Source organism: Erpetoichthys calabaricus, chromosome 5 (assembly GCF_900747795.2).
Source record: "Erpetoichthys calabaricus chromosome 5, fErpCal1.3, whole genome shotgun sequence".
NCBI lineage: Eukaryota > Metazoa > Chordata > Cladistia > Polypteriformes > Polypteridae > Erpetoichthys > Erpetoichthys calabaricus.
The window spans coordinates 188,081,987-188,102,145 of NC_041398.2; the positions used below are offsets into that span (position 1 = coordinate 188,081,987).

Here is a 20,159-nt window from a genome sequence, read left to right on the forward strand (position 1 = left end):
AAAGGAAAAAACTATTTACGGGCTTTTGTCTACTTCTAATTTAATTATTCATGTAATAGTTTGAGGAGTAGCGTGCTATATACTCTATATATAAAACTACATAATAAATAGAATGAACGTATGTTAATATAGCATCATTAAAAGGGAAATAAATATGATCACTTTAGATCATACAATGAATTTAATTTCTGACTGGAATTTTCTGGGATTCCTCTTCAGATTCAGATTTCATCTCAGTACCCAGTGGCATAATGCCAGGTAAACAGGGTGCTATGTTGTTCTGGTGTGAGGGAGTCTATAACTGACACTTTTGAACAGGTTCCAGCCCTATGCTTGCTGTTATCAGGAGATATCCCTGCACCCAAATGACGTCTATGAAAACAAAAGTGATTTCATGAAATATATACTGTAAATGTCAATGCTACATAGGTGACTATCCTCCTAATATGAATTTTTTCTTTACTCAGATTAAGTCATGGGAATAAGACAATAAGTAATCATGTGTCTATACATACTTATTCCAATAATTATATCTAGGAAAAGGTGTAATTTTACTACTTTATAATAGGTCAAACCTTACTTGCATTTATGTGAAGTTGTTCATTTTTTCAATTACTGTATGAAAGTAACGCACTTGAGATTATTTTTAGAACTATTATAGAAAGTAAAGTATTCAAAAAAATAACAACTGTTTATCTAAACATGGGCTCATAGTACAGACAATTCTACCCACACTGAAATGTAGTCATTTTCATGCCACCAAGAATTAACAAGTTTATGGGTGTAAGGTTTGGTTTACCCAAATTGTATAAATATGTAATCTGTATTCTGCTTTGCAAAAATAATATTTTCCCAGGATATTTGCTTTTTACAAGTCTTAATCCCTTGTGGATTTAGACTTTATAAAAATGCTTTGGTCTGGTATTTCTGTTGATGAATGAGTTTCTTTTTCAACTGCCACTCACATTTGCCTTTACTGCATCAAAATGACATATTTAATTTGTAGTTGGTTTCCCATTATTCAGATCTGTATTTTTAGTTCATTTCTTGTGATTATTTTGTTTTGCTAATATCCAGATGATAATCTCAGTTCTATGAGGTCTTTTTAAATATTATGAAGAGTTTAAACATACCAGTTAAAGTCTACATTAACTACACTTTCTCAACTTCATATGCAACTATTATAAAATTACCATGAGTATTCATGAACAACTCAATTTAAAATATAGATCTTTGTAATAATGCTTTTCAATATATGAACTTTTCTACTTGGGAAGATACATAGATTTTTTACAAACTTGAAAATGAAAATTTCTCTTAATGTAAAAAGGTGTGCTGTAATAGGTTCCGTTGGTCAAAAACACAACTTAAAATTTCTTTTAATTTGAGAAGTAAACGCATTTTGTGTTTCTTCTGAGATTTATCATATTAAACAAGAGTTTCTATTTTGTTGAGGCTCAGATGCTTTCAAAAATCTGAACGGACCTCAAAGCCTGCAGCTCTTGTAAATCTTACAACTATGTATTTTGGCATTTTACTCAGGATACTACTGCTAAAACATACAACACTATACCTAAAATCCACTGATGTGAGGAAAAAGTAGTTCAGAGAATTACTCAAAAATATATACTACATGTACTCCTCAAAGTGTGTCTTGCACAGTACAGCAGGAAATTTGCCAAAATGCAAACTCCAAAGCATCTTATTGTAATTTATTTTGTGGCATTGGAGAATGACAAATGAAAATGAAAGGATATTTATGATTTCTGAGAGGCATATTCTGTTTTGTAATTGATTGATACCAGACCAATGATAATTTACTGTAACAATATCTTCATTTTATCACCAGTTTCAGGAGCTCTTTGAAATGGATAGTTTCCTGAATATAGTATGCGCATGATAATGAAATATTTTGTCTGTTTGTACCCAGTAGTAGCTGCATCAAGTGATCAGAGTCAGGTTCCTATAATTGCTGTGTCGGTAACTGTGGGGGTCATCTTGCTGGCTGTGGTTACTGGATTCCTCCTAAGCGGCAGGTAAGGCAAGAATTGAATGGCAGTTTTTCTTATTCTTACTTTACAAAAGATAAAAACTGAAACAGTTAGAAGGGTGAAACGCCATGAACTATTCTAATAGTAAAGTCGTGATTAAAAAAATGAAAGTATTTCTAAATCTAGGTAAATCTGGAAGACTGCAAAGCTAAAGACATGCATGACATTAATTTATTTGCACACTGATATTTGTTTACTTTGTTGGTAAATCTTCAATAATATGAATGACACATATGAATGTGTCTTCTTCACATAATAAATAAATGTTAGTTTTCCACCACAGTGAAACTGACTATCTAGTCATGTATGCCATGATCCCATCTTAAACAAGTGATTCCATGCAAACAATGATCATTGATTTACAGCACTTTAAAATACCAAGGACCATTGCTGGAATACCACCTATGCTAAATTGCTAATTTTGCAGCCTAGGGTGGAAAAGTTTACTTAATAAATTGGTGAGCACACTTCATCTACTTATTTAGTATTTGTGTTAAATACCAACTGAAGAAAGTTATATTGTAAAGCTATATGTGTAACAAGTATTCTTTAATTCTCCTAATAAGAAATCTTCAATAGAAAACTGAGGTCAAGAATAAAATAAAAACTTTTCTAGCATGTACAGTGCTATGAACAGTATTCACCCCTTGGACGTTTTCACATTTTATTATTATATGACACTAGATCACACTGGATTTAATTTGGCTTTTTTAACATTGATCAACAGAAAAAGACTCTTTAATGTAAATTGTGTTGAGTCAGTATTGTAGCCTAACCAACAAAATGAAGACAAAAGAACACATCATGCAACTCAGTGAAAAGGTGAATGATTTGCATCAGGGAATGGTTACAAAAAATATCCAAGCTACTGAATATCCCTAGGAGTCTAATTAAATCTACATTAAGAAATGGAAATAGTATAGCACAGCTGTAAATCTGTTAGAGCTGACTGCCCACCTTGTGTGAAGAAGACCAGTTAGGGATGCCACACAGAGATCTGTGTTACCTCTGAAGGAACTACATGCTACAGCAATTGTGACTGGAGAGATGTACAACAACTGTTGACCGGTTGTTTTACCAGTCACTGCTTTATGGGAGAGTGTCAAAGAGAAAAAACACACATGACATCTTGGCTAGTGTGTCTGAAGCCACATGGGAGAAAGTCAGATGGAAGAAGGTTCTACAGTCTGATGAGACCAAAACTAAACGTTTTGGCCAGCAGAGACTAAAACCCATGTTTGACATAAACAAAACACTGCAAATTATCAATAACACACCATACCCATCATGAAGCATGGTGGTGGAAGCATTATGCTGTGGGAATGCTTGCTTGCAGCAGGCCCTGGAAAGGTTGTGAGGTAGTGAGTAAAATGAATGCAGTAAATTCGTCCAAGGAATGCCTGGACGCAAACCTGAAGTAGTCTGCAAGTAGCCTGCATCTAATAGAATCCCATCCACATAGACTCAAGGCTGGCATGGCTGCCAAAGAAGCCCTGACTAAATACTGAATTGAAGGGTGTGAATACTTTTGTGATCAATTATCTTGTGATTTATATTTGTAAATAATTGAAATCAATTTGCATAGGCCTGTTTTCACTTTAACATTAAATAGTCATTTTCTGTTTTTTGATCAGTGTCAAAAAGGCCGGATTAAATTCACTGTGATCCAGTGCTGTATAATAATAAAATTTTAAAATTTCCAAGAGGATAAATAGTTTTTATAGGCACTATATGTTTATTTCTAAAATCCTGCTCTGAAACTTTACTTTAATACATAGAGAATATGAAAGTGAATCAGTAGATGGCTGTGTTAAAAGTTTTAAAACCTTACCCACATTGAATCTATGTCCAAAACTTTACTCTGGTACAGCGACCAAGGTGTATCATGGCAGCATCAACTTCAAGAGAGACACCAACCCCAGATGTGGAAATAGTATTAACATTTTTGCAAACACTGAATTAATTACAAAGGTTCTTTTATAAATGTGAAGATGGCAAGAAATTCTGAAGTTAATTCCTGATCACTCAGAGCGTATACACTAAGCATAAGAGGAGGTGCATGGTTATACAATAGTTGGTGCTGCTGCTTCTCATCTCCAGATTATGGGATTCAAATTCCAGTTCAAAATGATTAATTGAATCTTGCTGTGTAAATGAATGTGATACCCAGTCAGTGGTTGGTTCCTTTCTTGTAATCATTGACAGGCTCCAGACCCTAGCAGTTCTGTTTTGAAATCACTGGGCATTGAAAATAAATGAATGAAAGTTAAATTGACAGATTATTTATAAAATGCCATAAAGGACTATGACTACTGTAGGTTGGCTAAGCACACTGGCCAGAGAAGTCTCTGTATTAAACAAGGATATAAAGTAAAAAGGGTCTACTGTGTGCGACCTTCTTGGTGCATCCTTTAATGAATAAAATGAGTCTTCTTGTTCCCTGTTAAAGTATGTATCAGTGTTCATTTTTAAAAGCAGTACATTTCTAGGCTGTATAAATTCTCTTAACATGTAATTGTGGTCTCTAGTGAAACATCTATTTATTTAAATTGCTTTCAGTGGTCTAGGTGTACTTGCAGATACAGTAACTGCTTTTAACACTAGAATTACCAGAGCCTATGAAAAAACTTGTAGATCCGTCCCACCTTAAATCGCATCTTAAATCCGTTTGCACCTCTCCGCCAGAGTCTTTTGTCATCTAAATGTGCTGATAAACACAAGCTACTAGCAGCCAGCTATTTCATCCCCCCACCGACTTAGAACGAACTTCTCCTAGCTCATGCCTTGCCTTGATTTGATTATCTGGGATTGAAGTGGAGTTTTAGAGTGGAAATAATATAGCGTTATTTGGAATACACGCATTTCATGTGTGTTCCGTTTCTATAGTAGTCTGTGCAAACACATTTTTAAAACAGAAACGTTTTTCATATTCTAATAGTAAATGACAAAATGTAGGCATAAACTATATGACGTATGAAGCCTGAAGTCCATATATCAAAGAAACACTTTCACAAAAGGTACAAATAAGAGAACACGTGCGCTTTTATTCAAAAATATAACTGCACAAAAAAAAAAGCAGCGTTAGCATGCCACATTGACACTCTTACTACAACCGCCGCGGTGGCGTAATGGTATCCGCTCCTGACTGGGAATCAGAGGGTGGCGAGTTTGATCCCGCACGGCTCCACTTCAAGAAGTGAACTGCTCTTATTTATTCTTACAATTTTAGAATAACAACATAAATTTGACTTCAGTCCGTAACAGCCGGTGTAACTTATGATACTGGTAAAGGTTAGCTTTTTTTTTTTTTTTTTTTTTTAAATTCACTTTTCATTCTCGCGGTCGCATTCAGAATCAATCCATACAACCCCATCTGACACAGCTGTTTTCACATAAATAAAAGTGCACTTTTATTCAAGACTATAACCGAAGAATAAAGAAAGCAAGTTACAGTTGGTGGTTGATACGACAGCTTGCGTGGTGCAATGCTAAGAACTGCTGATTTCAAGTGACGGTGAGAAACGAAGAAGGCAGCTTCGCCAGCGTTTTGTGGGATGGAATAGCTGGCTGCTAGTAGCTTGTGTTTATCAGCACATTTTAGATGACAAAAGACTCTGGCGGAGAGGTGCAAACGGATTTAAGACGCGATTTAAGGTGGGATGGATCTACGAGTTTTTTCGTAGGCTCTGGTAATTCTAGTGTTAAATTTACCGTGCATGTTCTAGTTCAGACTGGGATGCTGCTTTGAGCCTGTTGAAGCTAGTATAGATTGCTTTCCCCTCTTGATAGTCATTCTGAAATTGTTTGGTGGTTTACTGAGTGAAAGGCATACAGATACTTGAAATGTAGTGTTGATTAGTTTTATCATCTTGAATATACTATTTTTATATTCTTTTGTGGACATTTGTTAAGTACTTCAGTAATGTTTCCATTATTACAAAACTTATGTTGCACAGATCTAGTTCGCCTAAATGTGTTACAGAACACTGTTAGCAAAGCAAAAAGGTTTATGTCACTAGCAAGAAGAAAATTGTATCTCTGATAATAGCCAATAGTTCATAAACAATATAAAAATTGCAATAGCATGTCAGAGTGGTTAACACTGCCAAGTCACACCTCCAGGAAACCAGGATTGAAATCGGCTTAGTCCCTCCATGTGTGGTCTACAGCAGGGGTCTCCAACCTTTTTTCTCCCAGAGAGCTACTTTTACAAAATGAAAATGGCCGAGAGCTACTCCTGCTTTCTAACATTTATTCTCAAACCAAATAAGCTTGTTTTGCCTGAACATTTACAAAATGTTGGTATCCACAACTCACATTTTGCATTAAAACATCGCAAATAATATTTAGTTCACACATTTCATAGTTCATACATTTTGTATGTCTGTATGCATCTCACACTATTGAATTAAAATATGAATTCTGTCAAGACTGATGGAGTCATTTCAATGTTCGTCTGTCAGTCTTGTTCTGAACTTTGATTTCATGACATTCATGTCAGACTCACAGAGGTATGGAGACCCAAACAAAGCAGACATTTTCAGAACTGCTTGGTGAAGATTCTTATAGTTATCTGGCTATGTTAAGCTCCAGAAATGCTGAGAATGCTGTTCAGACTTTAACTGCACATTATTTTGAAGGTTTACTAATATATAAAATCCAATGTCTCTCTGTCTATATGTCTGTCCGCTTTTCACGAGAGAACTACTTAACGGGTTTTTTTACTATAAATTGCTTGAACATTCCGGTTGACTTTGCAACTTCTTTTATTTCGCTATGTATCAGAGTTCACTTGCAGTACCGATTTATTTGTGCAAATCCGAGAGTGACACAACGGGCCAAAAGCAGGGGGGGGGGGGGGGGGGGGGGGGTATGGTGGTGCCTTCCTCACTCACTCGCCACCTTTGGGGCATGTACCTTAACTCCACTTAGCTAGTGAATGAAAGAACAATTGAATTCAACTTTGTTTGATATTTTAAATAAAGTGTTACTTAGGTCTTGATGAGTTTGAGTCTGGATATTCTCTCAAGTGTATGTCACATTGAAAAGATAGATTGCCATTCAGATTGTGGACCGCGATTTTGTGTTAAAAGGATTGTGATATGATTTTATGGAAATATCGCCCACCCCTAATTTGACTAATCAAGTTTTCAAATGTCTGTAGGATTCATTAACTCTTTGGTGAGCTACTTGGAAAGGGTCTGCGAGCTACTGGTAGCTCGTGAGCGACGTGTTGGAGACGCCTGGTCTACAGGTTCTTTTTGTTTCTAAGTTTTTATCAGGGAACTCTGATTTCCCCTTCATGTGCTAAAGAGATACATGTTGGGCTAATGGGCAGTTTTTAACATGTGTGGAGACTGGCTTGGACACAGACAGGCAGACACGTTCATGTCACCCAACACACGTTTATTTACAGTATTATTTACATTGTCCATACTGTGCTCACAAGCCCCAAAGACCCCAAAGTCCTGGCCACAACACAATGCCTTCTTCAGGCCTCCTCCTTGTCCTCCTCCTGACGTCATCCTACTTCCTCCCGACTCTTGTCCTTGACTGGAGGGAGGCGGCCCCTTTTATCCACACCCGGATGTGCTCCAGGTGCTCCCCGGCAATCTTCCACAGACACTCCCCAGTGTTGCGGAAGTGTCGGCTGTGTACCCGGAAGCACTCCGGGTGTCCCCTCTTCTCTTCCCCCCAGCACTTCCTGGTGTGGCGGAAGCGCTGGGGTCCAGGGTCCCCAAGGCATCAGGGCACCCCCTTCCAAGCTCTGTACCCGTGGCCCCCAATACAACCAGGGCGGACGCCCCCTCGCGTTCTGGAGGAGGAATGAGCCCTCCTCCTGTCCTCCTGGGCGTCCCGGCCGGGCATGGACGCCCGTCGGGCACCACACATGGGATTGACTATAAATGTGCTTTATAAGAGATTGACACAAAGTGCAGGACTGGTTCCAAACCTCCACTTCCCTATGACCTTAAAATTGAATCGAGTAATTTACTTAAATAGATAGGTGATTTAAATATGTGTTAGTGTGCAGCAAGGTGCTGGGATACTATCCAAAACAGCAACATTTAAAGATTTGTTAAACATTCATTTAACCTTGAATACATGGAAAAACTGAAGTCCCTAATTAACTCATTCTTTAACTGTGTAATAATGTGAGTCTATCATGTGAGAGCTGAGTGACAAATTCACAGTTAAATCCAGTATCTCTGCATCACGTCAGCACTCTAATTGCAAGACAAAAACATCATGTAATATCTACCCTTTCCTTAGCAAGAGTTTTTTTTTTGTCTCTAGTTTAAAATATTTTTTAAGAAAGCTATTTTTTAAGATAGTTATTTGTGTGTGAGACCATAAAGGTTTGGAAAGAAGCTAGATCATCTTTGAGATGACACATATCAGCATTTGTTCTCTGGCCTAAAGATGGGACAATGCTGCCTTTCTGAGGGTGAAGAATGGGAAAACTACTTAATCACACTCCAACACTGTAGCTGGCAGTAAATTGTCCCTGTTTAAGGCAGGCTGTCAGACACCTGCCTGAGTACAGACTTTGTCCTTTAAAGATTACACAGAGCTGAAGTTCTGCAAAAGGGAGTTCAAGCCTGTTGTCTATTTACAAAAATAATACTCCCCATGAAACCCCCTCTTTCCCAACACATATTATATGTTGCTTCAGGAGATAAAAATGAGTCTGAACACAGTAGACAGTTCAGGGAAACTAGAGTGAAAGAGAAAGATGGAAGGTACATGTGAGAGTGCGTTGATGTAGCAATTCTGAGCAGTGGTAGACCCACATACCCATGAAGACAGGCCTAGTAGAGAAGCTGAGATTTTTTTTTTAATTTCTTTAGTTTCAGTTCTCCTTTATTTGCCTCATTTGTGTTGTTTATTTTCTAATAAAAACAACACTGTTGATATTTGAGTATCACTGGCATTAGTCCAGCTTAGGAGTGATGCCAGAAAGCATCCACTTTCACAACCTGAAAAGTGTTAGTCACCTTTCTGTTATTCTGAAAGGTTCATATAAGGTTGGTGTGGGTGCCCCCTGTTGATATTCATATGGAGAGTGCAGCACTTGAAGGATGAAGTAATGAAGCAGAAGAATGGCAATAGCATTTGGCACAACCATTGAATGTAAAAGTTTCTTTTTTCTTTTGAGGTATATCTTCTTATTATATTCTATTCTTCTTGCTGATTTCCCTCAGGAAAATACTACCATCTGCTGGTGTATTCATAGAAAATATGTCACTTGTTATGAGTCTGTTGAGCCTCTGCAAATTTTCAAGTTAATTTAGTGAGAGAAATGTATAGTTTTGTAGTATGTAAGCATATGCATATAAGAAGTGATATTATTCCTAGAAAATACTGAGGCCTTTTTGTTTATACTGCCTTCAAATGTATAAAACAATAGGTGCTGATTTATTGATATAATGGTGATTTTAAGTTTAAAATAAAGAGGCGGAATATAGTGCACTCAGTTAAGGGTTCTTATTATATTTAAAGAATCTGTAGACCGAAAATATCCAAGACATCTAGCCAAGGTTACTAGAACTGATTTAAAAATTAAATAGGAAAAAGTGAAAATATATTTACAAATCTGAGTAGTGAGTGGGAAAGCTTTATTTAAAACTAGTCACTAGACTGCTAATAGAATATTTATAAAATATTGTCCCTATGTATGTCTTCGGTGTCTTTCCTCTGTATTTGCATGTGTCTCTAACCCGGCACTCCCTCTCTCGAGCACTTCCCTGTAATGCCTGCGTTTTAGGCTCTGTCATTATTTTTGAGGTGCCTTTCACATCTCCTGTCCAGTTTTATATTTGCCGTCTTTGAAGTCAACCCTCTCAGCATGCGTCATATGCCTTTACTCCTCCTTGTGCAATCACACTTAACACTTACACTTTCCTCGCATCGCCAATCAAATTGCTCACAGGAACTAGACATACAGACCTTAGTTTTTTTATTTTATAGTAGATGTATATTATATTAGTTCTTGATTTATACCCTTTGTGCTCCCATAAAACTTGTATCAAAATAAAGTGGTTTAAAGTAATTAAGGTTGAGATAAAGGTATTTACATTGATATAGTTATCCAGTTTTCTCTTCCTACATGCAAACAGAAAGCAGATTGCAAACTCTTCTATACACAGATGTGCCAGTAGATAATCTGCAATTACTTGCAACAGTGTATTGCAAAATGTTCTGCTTAACTCTTTGAGGATGACTGTTGCATGCAAGAAATAATCCATTCTTCTTTATTTCATTTCAGTAACTTAGTATGAGTATATATTCAAATGTCGTAAAAGTAACAAAATGAATCAGAACGAAACTGACTAAAATAGATATCAATTTTCTGAAAAAAGCTGGTTGGAAAAAAATTAACACTACCATAAACCTTTGAGATATTAAGTACTGTAGATATACTAATATGTTGCTTTAATAGATTTTGATACTAATTAACCTAAGTATTAAAAATGTCAAACATTTGTTGCATAATTATTTATTTAACTTACTGTACTATAAACATTTATTAAACACCTCTTTTTGCTTTGTGATTCTGTGCTTCTCCTAGGAAATACTAGAGACACACCTTACATTTATTCTATATGGTTAACACCTGCTGTTGCAGTGATTAACAGTGTAATTTGACTCTGCACCTCCTCCAGTTGTCTTTTTTGCAGTCCATGTATTTTTAATTGCAATGCTGTAATCAACTTTTCCTTTTCAGCCTACCACTTAAAATCACTCTGCCATTCCAAATACTGTATGTCCTTTTTTAGCAGTTTTTACCAATATAGTAATAGCATTCTCTCCGTGCTCCATTCACTATTACAAAGCACGTTACAAAGTTCTCAAGGTTACAATACGGTTTTAAATACACTGCATTATTACAATAAAAATAAAAAGGAAATATTAAGTAAGTAATAAATCTAGCCTTTTTGTTAGATGTTCTTTATACAGTATTTGTGACTCTGGTCTGCTTAGTCAGACGATGGTGTGTCAAAATTTTCTTGATTTGTTGCATTTTACACATTCTGTCATTTATTCAATTATTGTGTAAATATATATACAGGTCAATATAACAACATATAACCTGATTCAGGGGAACACATTGGGTGCTTCTTTTCATTCAGATCATTTTTTAACTGAAAGGCAGTTCCATCTATTTAATAATAATATTTTTTCTTTCTTTTTTTAATCTGGTTCAGAAATGCTAAAAGTATAATTTATTTTCAGATATTTACTAAAAATCTACCCACAAAAAGAAATTCCATTGTATAAATCTATTGTGAATTATGTTGAAAAATAATGACTCCATAGAGATACTACAAACAAAGGCCAAAATATAGCTGAACTGGTTTATTTATTGCGGAATATATTACAATTTGTATCTGTGTCTAAGCTATATACATTTTCAATTAAATAAACCATTTCAGAAATAATAAGTGAACCATTAAGTAATTATTCTAATACTGGGATTTAATAACTGTAATATCAGTACACCTTTATCAAAAAAAAAACACAGAAAAGTAACGTGTATGAATGGGTATACCTGAGTTGGTATGATGTGTTTAGCACTGCTACCTTACAGATATGGAAAGCCAGGTTTGAATTTACTGTAGGTCTGATCACTATCTTTGTAGATTGTGTACCTTCTGCCTGTGCCTGCAGGGTTTTTTTTTCTCCAGCTGCTCCAGTTTTCCTCCCACAAGTCAAACAAGTGTCTGCTAGGGCAATATGTGACTGTGAACTGACTCAGTATGGATGATTATGTTAATGCATCCTGCAACTGAATAGCTTCCCAAAGTTGAATGAATTTACTGCTACATTCATGACCCTGAAGTTGATATGCCAGTTTTGTTTCAACATTTGAAACCTAATCTGAAACACATTATAACCAGGTTTAATTAAGGGATTAATTTTGCTAAAATTAAAAAAGCATACCTAATTGATGAAATTGGAAAACAGCAAGGGGTGAACAATATAACAATAGGTTCTGCTGTAGCCTCAAATTTCCAGAGTCCTGGGCTTGAAATCCTGACCTTCCTGGTCACTGTCTGTATGCATTTGCCCTAAGTCAGTGTGAGTTTTTCTCATAGTCCTCAGATTTTCCTCCTGCATCTCAAAGACATGCATATTAGCTTAATTTGCAGCTCTAACTTTGACCAGCATGAGTGTGAATGTGTCCTACAGTTGACTGCAAGCAGACTGATTCTGCTTTGCACTTAATGCTGGATTGAGCAGGTGTGATAATGTATGAATGACTGAAGAAGATCTTTATTAGTCATGATCCAGAGATAATAATAAAAATAATAATATGATTTATTGAGAGATGTATATACAATATAAAAAGAAGTTAGTGTCTAGTTTGGCATAAATTGAAAAATTACATCAGAGCAAAAACTGTGTTGCACATGAAAAGGATCTTTAATGAGTTGAAGTAGGAATGCTCTGTTTTGCTTACTTTATATTCCTCACATGTGCTTAGAGTCATATAAATAAAATGAACTTCCTCTCATGAACGTCTGCTGCCCCAGATGGTGGTGTGTCATTTACTCATGTCTGATAAAATTAATTAAATGTAAAGTATAAATATTGAATTACAAGTTATCGTGCTTATTATCCTATATACAGTGCACAGACACTATACTTGTATATGTATATACTGTACACACGCACACACACACACACTACTGGTTCCTCAAATTATTCTATCTAATGTGCATGTCCATGATAATTTGCAAGTGGCAGCTGCTTCTCATTGGAATGGTGGAGTGACTGACTGGTTGCTAGGCAGCCACAATAGTTGCCCACTGTAGCAGTTTAAATAACATTTTTTCTGAATCCCTCAGCTCTTGCCCAAAAGTAGTGCAATAAAGCATTAAATATCTTTTTATACAGTATTATGGATCAAAGTTTTGCAGTTTCTTAAATGACGCGCAACTGCTAAAATGATTGTCATGCATGACTATTAAAGAAAAGCAGCTTTACTCTTGTATAATATGTGGCACCTAACATATTTTTACATGAAAAGAAGTGGTATTAACTTCACAGTGTCTGTAGCTATTTCTAAATGTACCATATACCATGGAACTTTAGGTACATTTTATGCAGGCAACACAGAATAGAGTGTTACAAAGAATCTGTATTTTAACATTATAATAATTATTATTATTAGTATTACAATTAGATCTTATACAGTACACCTAGAAATATATATCATTGTTTGGAGGGATTTGAAATTATAAAGTTATTGTAATTTGTGAAACACATGAAATGTTGTACTATAAATAGGAAGAAGGCTAAATGACAAACTTTAATTCAAACTATATCACATTTGGCTAATGTTGACTGAGTCAGTGTTTGACAAACTGACACTCTTATTGCCAGCTACAAAATCTCAGTCTGCATGGTAGAGCCCCTCACTGGAATGTGACTTTGCACCTTATCTAATAAGATGATCAATACAGAATTTTGTAATATCACAAGTATGTCTCTCGAGGTATGAGCTGGGCAGTTAAGTTCTAAAAAGGGCCGTATTATATATTTAGTTAATAACCATCTATCCATCCATTTTCTGCACCCATTTAACTAGGTCGTAGGGAAGCTGGAGCCTATCTCAGCAAACATCAGTCAGTATTAATTTTATATATAGTTAACAGCTTCCGTGAAAGCTTTAGTAATACACTTTTTTAATACTGTTTCTGCATATGTTTAAACATTGGAGCACATACTTTTTAAATGGCACACTTAGGGTCATCCAGTGAGTTAAGACTTGAAATTGAACCAGAAGTCATGTGGTTTAAATTGTGGTTTAAAACGCATTAGCCATTAGGCTTTAGGTTTCCACAGGCTGTCTAAAGTAATAAATGTTCAGTGTGCCACAGCCAGTTTTGTCTATGATGTTATTAATTGCTGGCTTAAACTCCATTACTTGCCAAAAGGGATCTGACTCCAACGCACATTTATGAAAATAGGTTAAACTCTCCACCTAGGCACTGTCTGTATGACATTTTCAAGGACTCCCCTTGTCTATGTGGGTTTTCATGTTCTTCTTTTCTTCCCACATCCCAATAAAAAGGTGCTTTAAACTGTTGGTCCTGTCCATACTGACTCTGTGTGAGGCAGTGTTGGTTGGATTGAGCCCATAGATCCTGGCTCCATGTGACCATCAAACTGGATTAAGCAATTTCAATAATTTGATGAATGGCAGTTTTAATTCTGTGTCAGTTAAATGTTTTTATACACTATATCTTTTTATATCTGTTAATTAACTAAATAACTTTACACTGACAATTGTTGCTGATGTTTAGCTTTAACCTTATGCCCATCTGAGCATGATACCTGTTAGGCCCTAATGACAAAAGAGAACACTGAAGGTGACAGAATTTTACTTGTGGAGTCAGAAGGTTTATACTGTGGACTTGGTTTGTGTAAACATGATGAGATTCGTCCTGCAACCATACTGAATGACAAATCCCCATAAGTCTTATGAATAAATGTTTTAGACAGGGCTAGGGTGATTTTGTTTAGTTTGCTTCTGGCTAAGGCATTGTTCACAGAAATGTAAGCGTTTTTAACAATTCATCAGGAAAGGAATGGCAAGCCATAAATATTGGGAACTCTTGGTATAGATACACGTAACTGCAGTTGAATGAAATTACAATTGACCTTAATCATACTTATGGCCATGAATTCTGCACCATAGCAGCTCATTGTCTAACTTACATGTTGCCTGAACAGCATGCTTGATTGTGAGTTGGATTGTCCCTTGTTAAATACAATGATGTGTTTTGATGTTTTGAAATTCTATTCAATAATCAGTGTCTTTAAAAAAGAAAAAAAAAATCTTAAACTAATCTTAAACTTTATTAGGTCTTAAACACGTTTCAGCAAACGTGAAACAACAGGCAGTGAAAAGCAGTGCAGCTCTGCAAGAAATGTTGGTGGGCAAAGAAAATGTACTTTAAATGAAAGAAATTTAAGTTACTTTAGGTAACTTTCTGTATGGTGTGGATGTACTGTATAATGATGATGTAACACAATGTGAAAATCACAAAGTTGCTTGCTTTATTTGGCAAATCTAAATATGTATACAGGTGCTGGTCATAAAATTAGAATATCATGACAAAGTTGATTTATTTCAGTAATTCCATTTGTGGTGCCCGGCAGGCACCTAGGAGGAGTGGAGGAGGGCTTGTGCCTCCTCCAGGACACGAGGGGGCGTCCTCCCTGGTGGCTTTGGGGACCACGGGTACGGAGCTTGGAAGCTCAGCCCTGTAGGGGCCCGTGGTCACCGCCAGGGGGCGCCCCAATGCCTTGGGAGTGTTGGCCCTCGGTACTTCCGCCACACTGGGAAGTACTGGGGGGAAGAGACTTGAGGGCACCCGGTGGACTTCCGGCTTCACCTTGGGAGCTTCCGCCACACAGGGGTGTGGCTACGGAGGCCCTAACGATGCACCTGGAGCCCATCCGGGGCACATAAAAGGGGCCGCTTCCCTCCAGTCAGGGCGAGAGTCGGGAGAAAGAAGACAAAGCGTGTTGGAGAGGAGTGGAGGCGGACCAGGAAGAGAAAAGGCATTGTGTTGTGGCCAGGACTTGTGAAAGGGTGATTGGTGCTTTGGCACTGGGTTTGTGCACTACTGACTTGTAAATAACTTGTAAATAAACGTGTGTTGGGTGACATGAACGTGTCTGCCTGTCTGTTTCCGAGCCAGTCTCCACACATTCAAAAAGTGAAACTTTTATATTAGATTCATTCATTACACACAGACTGATGTATTTCAAATGTTTGTTTCTTTTAATTTTGATGATTATAACTGACAACTAATGAAAGTCCCAAATTCAGTATCTCGGAAAATTAGAATATTGTGAAAAGGTTCAATATTGAAGACACCTGGTGCCACACTCTAATCAGCTAATTAACTCAAAACACCTGCAAAAGCCTTTAAATGGTCTCTCAGTCTAGTTCTGTAGGCTACACAATCATGGGGAAGACTGCTGACTTGACAGTTGTCCAAAAGACGACCATTGACACCTTGCACAAGAAGGGCAAGACACAAAAGGTCATTGCTAAAGAGGCTAGCTGTTCACAGAGCTCTGTGTCCAAGCACATTAATAGAGATGCGAAGGGAAGGACAAGATGTGGTAGAAAAAAGTGTACAAGCAATAGGGATAACCGCACCCTGGAGAGGATTGTGAAACAAAACCCATTCAAAAATGTGGGGGAGATTCACAAAGAGTGGACTGCAGCTGGAGTCAGTGCTTCAAGAACCACCACACACAGACATATGCAAGACATGGATTTCAGCTGTCGCATTCCTTGTGTCAAGCCACTCTTGAACAAGAGACAGCGTTAGAAGCGTCTCGCCTTTGGACTGCTGCTGAGTGGTCCAAAGTTATGTTCTCTGATGAAAGTAAATTTTGCATTTCCTTTGGAAATCAAGGTCCCAAAGTCTGGAGGAAGAGAGGAGAGGCACAGAATCCACGTTGCGTGAGGTCCAGTGTAAAGTTTCCACAATCAGTGATGGTTTGGGGTGCCATGTCATCTGCTGGTGTTGGTCCATTGTGTTTTCTGAGGTCCAAGGTCAATGCAGCAGTCTACCAGGAAGTTTTAGAGCACTTCATGCTTCCTGCTGCTGGCTAACTTTATGGAGATGCAGATTTCATTTTCCAACAGGACCTGGCACCTGCACACAGTGCCAAAGCTACCAGTACCTGGTTTAAAGACCATGGTATCCCTGTTTTTTATTGGCCAGCAAACTCGCCTGACCTTAACCCCATAGAAAATCTATGGGGTATTGTGAAGAGGAAGATGCAATACGCCAGACCCAACAATTCAGAAGAGCTGAAGGCCACTATCAGAGCAACATGGGCTCTCATAACACCTGAGCAGTGCCACAGACTGATAGCACTCCATGCCACGCCGCATTGCTGCAGTAATCCAGGCCAAAGGAGCCCCAACTAAATATTGAGTGCTGTACATGCTCATACTTTTCATGTTCATACCTTTCAGTTGGCCAACATTTCTAAAAATCTTTTTTTTGCATTGGTCTTAATTGATATTCTAATTTTCCGAGATACTGAATTTGGGACTTTCATTAGTTGTCAGTTATAATCATCAACATTAAAAGAAATAAACATTTGAAATACATCAGTTTGTGTGTAATGAATGAATCTAATATACAAGTTTCACTTTTTGAATGGAATTACTGAAATAAATCAACTTTGTCATGATATTCTAATTTTATGACCAGCACCTGTAGTATTTACAGTGTATATACTGTATAAAACTTAAATTCATATGTTTAAAACCCATTCTTTTAACTGCAGTTGCAAAAAATAGCATGCACACAGTACATTACCACAATTTTATGGACTGCTGTCATTTTCGTTTATGAGAATGTGGCATTAAAGGAAGAAGAGCTATTAGACTAAATTCCAAAATAGCAAAAGGTTTCAGCTTAACACACCTGAGCCTTTTATTTTTTAATTATAAAAACAATAAATATGATTGATATTGGGTGTTATGCATAATAGTGAAAATGTAAAAGCTGGTTAAGATAAATAAAACCAAAAATGTTAGAAAAGGAGGTTTCAATCAAATGAAATACAGATATTCACTAAAATTGACCATGAGATCTTTGTGTTGTTTTGAAAGTACTTGGTTCTTTAAACAAGAACTACAGAGATATGTTGGGTTGAATGGCCTGGTTCCATTATTGTTTTTCCTGTGTTCTCATGACAAATTCCAATTACATTGTTAAGCTGTTCTAGTGAATAAATAGTGTGCCAGACTAAGGATGAAAATCAAGGATTCTAGAGCTGTGAGAGAGAAGTATTAACCGTTGCACCAATGTGCCCTCTGCTTCTTAATCTAAGAAATGTAATACATAAAATTTTATTTATCAGCCACAATTAAAGTCCCGTAATACATTCATTTGGTATCTGTTAAAAACATTTTTCAAGCAGTCAATGAATGGAAGTTAAGATTATATCATTCTAAAAAGATGCTATTTTATTGTCATCAATCTTTTATTTATAGTATTTGGTATAAGGATTAGTTGCCACAACTGCTTATTACTGACTTTTCCTTCATTTTATATTTTTATGTATTTCTACTTCACATTAAAATTATAACATGCTTACTCATGAAAAATTGTACTTGCTTCAATGAAATTAAATTTAAAATAAAAATTACTATTATAAAAATGTATTTTTTATTAATTGGCAATTATTAAAAGCTATTTTAAAGCCACAAGTTAACTTTAATTAAAGCCAAATAGCTGGAAACCTAAAATACTTAACTTTAAATTATTATAGATGACATACAGTATGGTGACTGATTCTTTTACGTAATAAAAGCATTCGTTATAAGAGACATATATTTTATTGAAAGGCTATTGTAAAACAAGCAAATAACTGGGGAACTTATAAATATACCTGCTATTACTTAACACTGGACCTGTCAAGCAATATTTTATAAAAAAAATTATTTATGCAGATATCTTAAATTTTGTATCATTGGCAATAATCAACCAAGCAAAATTAAATAAAAATATGCTGTAGTTGTTTTGTTGAATTGCACTGTGTTTCATCATTCAGAATTAATTTAGGAGTGTGTGTCTGGTATATTACTTCTCAACTATTTCTCAACTGGCAGTCACAAGGAAAACAAATTCTAAGCCCCTTTTAAAATTTTTCTACCCTGGTGTCCAATATTCAATATATTGTATGATTTTACTCATTTATTCGAAACACACAGTATCCACACAGAAATGTAAAGGGATTACTGTAGCAAATACATATAGGTCACACAATTTAAAAATGCTGGGCTATCCTTTTTTTCATACTCAATATTAAGTACGGTAACACTTTAGGCACTGCAAAAATGCATACATTACTCATTTATAAAACATCAGTAGATTATTCATCTCCGTGCAGTGTGGAATATTTTCATGATTGTAAAGTCACTTAGTAATATGAAGGATTCATAGGTCTTATACTTGAAATGTAACATCAAGAGAATTGTTTTCTGTTATTAGTCGGTCATACTACAGAGATAAATAAAGACTTTAGTGATGATTTGTAAGTGTTATGAAGACCCAAATATGTGTTTGTTACATAATAGTAAATGAATAATAGATGTATTTTTGCATTACCTAAACTAAGTGTTACCAGTGTATTAGTTGTTGAAGTGTTGTTATGTGTATAGAGTATGGAGAAAGTGCATATTCAACCAATATGCAGCACAATGTCACTATTTGGCATCATGTCTAGTCAATTTATTTATGTGTAAGGATTTTCTCTGAATGTAGTTTGCAGGTAAAATACAGTTACAAACTATTCTAATTACAAAATGCACAAACATAAAAATACTGATCAGACACACAGTAAAAAAAAACTGCAAACTGATTAACACAGAAAGTATCCAAAGAGTACATGTACAATAAATTAATACTGCGGAGTGATGGGCAATTGACAATAGAGGAGAGAAAAACAAAAACTCCAGTCAGAAGCATCTGTAGTAAACAATGTATTAAAATGTACAACTTGATTTTATTTAACACAAGTACAATTGAGTTTTTTACATAATACAAAACACAAATCAACTTTCCTGATATACACATACCGATAGATAGATAGATAGATAGATAGATAGATAGATAGATAGATAGATAGATAGATAGATAGATAGATAGATAGATAGATAGATAGATAGATAGATTAGAAATGCCATGTACCACAGCAACTGTTTATTGTGATCTTAACTTATTTGTTTTACATAAAAATAAAACAATTCAAACAAGTTTCAGATTTTCATTATGTCTGACTGTAGCTATTATCAGCTATGAAGACCTTATCTGTAGAAATTAAAATAAGAGAAAACATAAATTGTTACATCAATTATATCTATTAAGTTTTTTCACATTTCAGGCGGTGTGGCTATAGCAAAGCTAAACAGGACCCAGAAGAGGAGAAGATGCACTTTCACAATGGTCACAGTAAGTCAATTACAAACCCCGTGTGTCGTATTGTTTAAATTCCACTAATTAATCTAAAATTACAAATCTATTATGGTCCAAGATTATTTCAGTTGATAAAAAG

General features: G+C 35.9%; 1 protein-coding gene across 3 annotated transcripts in view; it reads left to right on the top strand.

The window, feature by feature from the left end:
• The window catches only part of LOC114652109 (ephrin type-A receptor 5), a 426,918-nt gene that overhangs the window by 337,240 nt on the left and 69,519 nt on the right, over positions 1–20,159 (top strand). For 2 of the 3 annotated variants that reach the window (XM_051927777.1, XM_028802306.2), the window contains exons 8-9: positions 1,931–2,036; positions 19,989–20,056. In XM_051927777.1, the coding sequence (XP_051783737.1) occupies positions 1,931–2,036; positions 19,989–20,056 (174 nt within the window). The remainder of the gene's footprint in view (positions 1–1,930; positions 2,037–19,988; positions 20,057–20,159) is intronic. The other variant, XM_028802307.2, reaches the window with a different exon arrangement.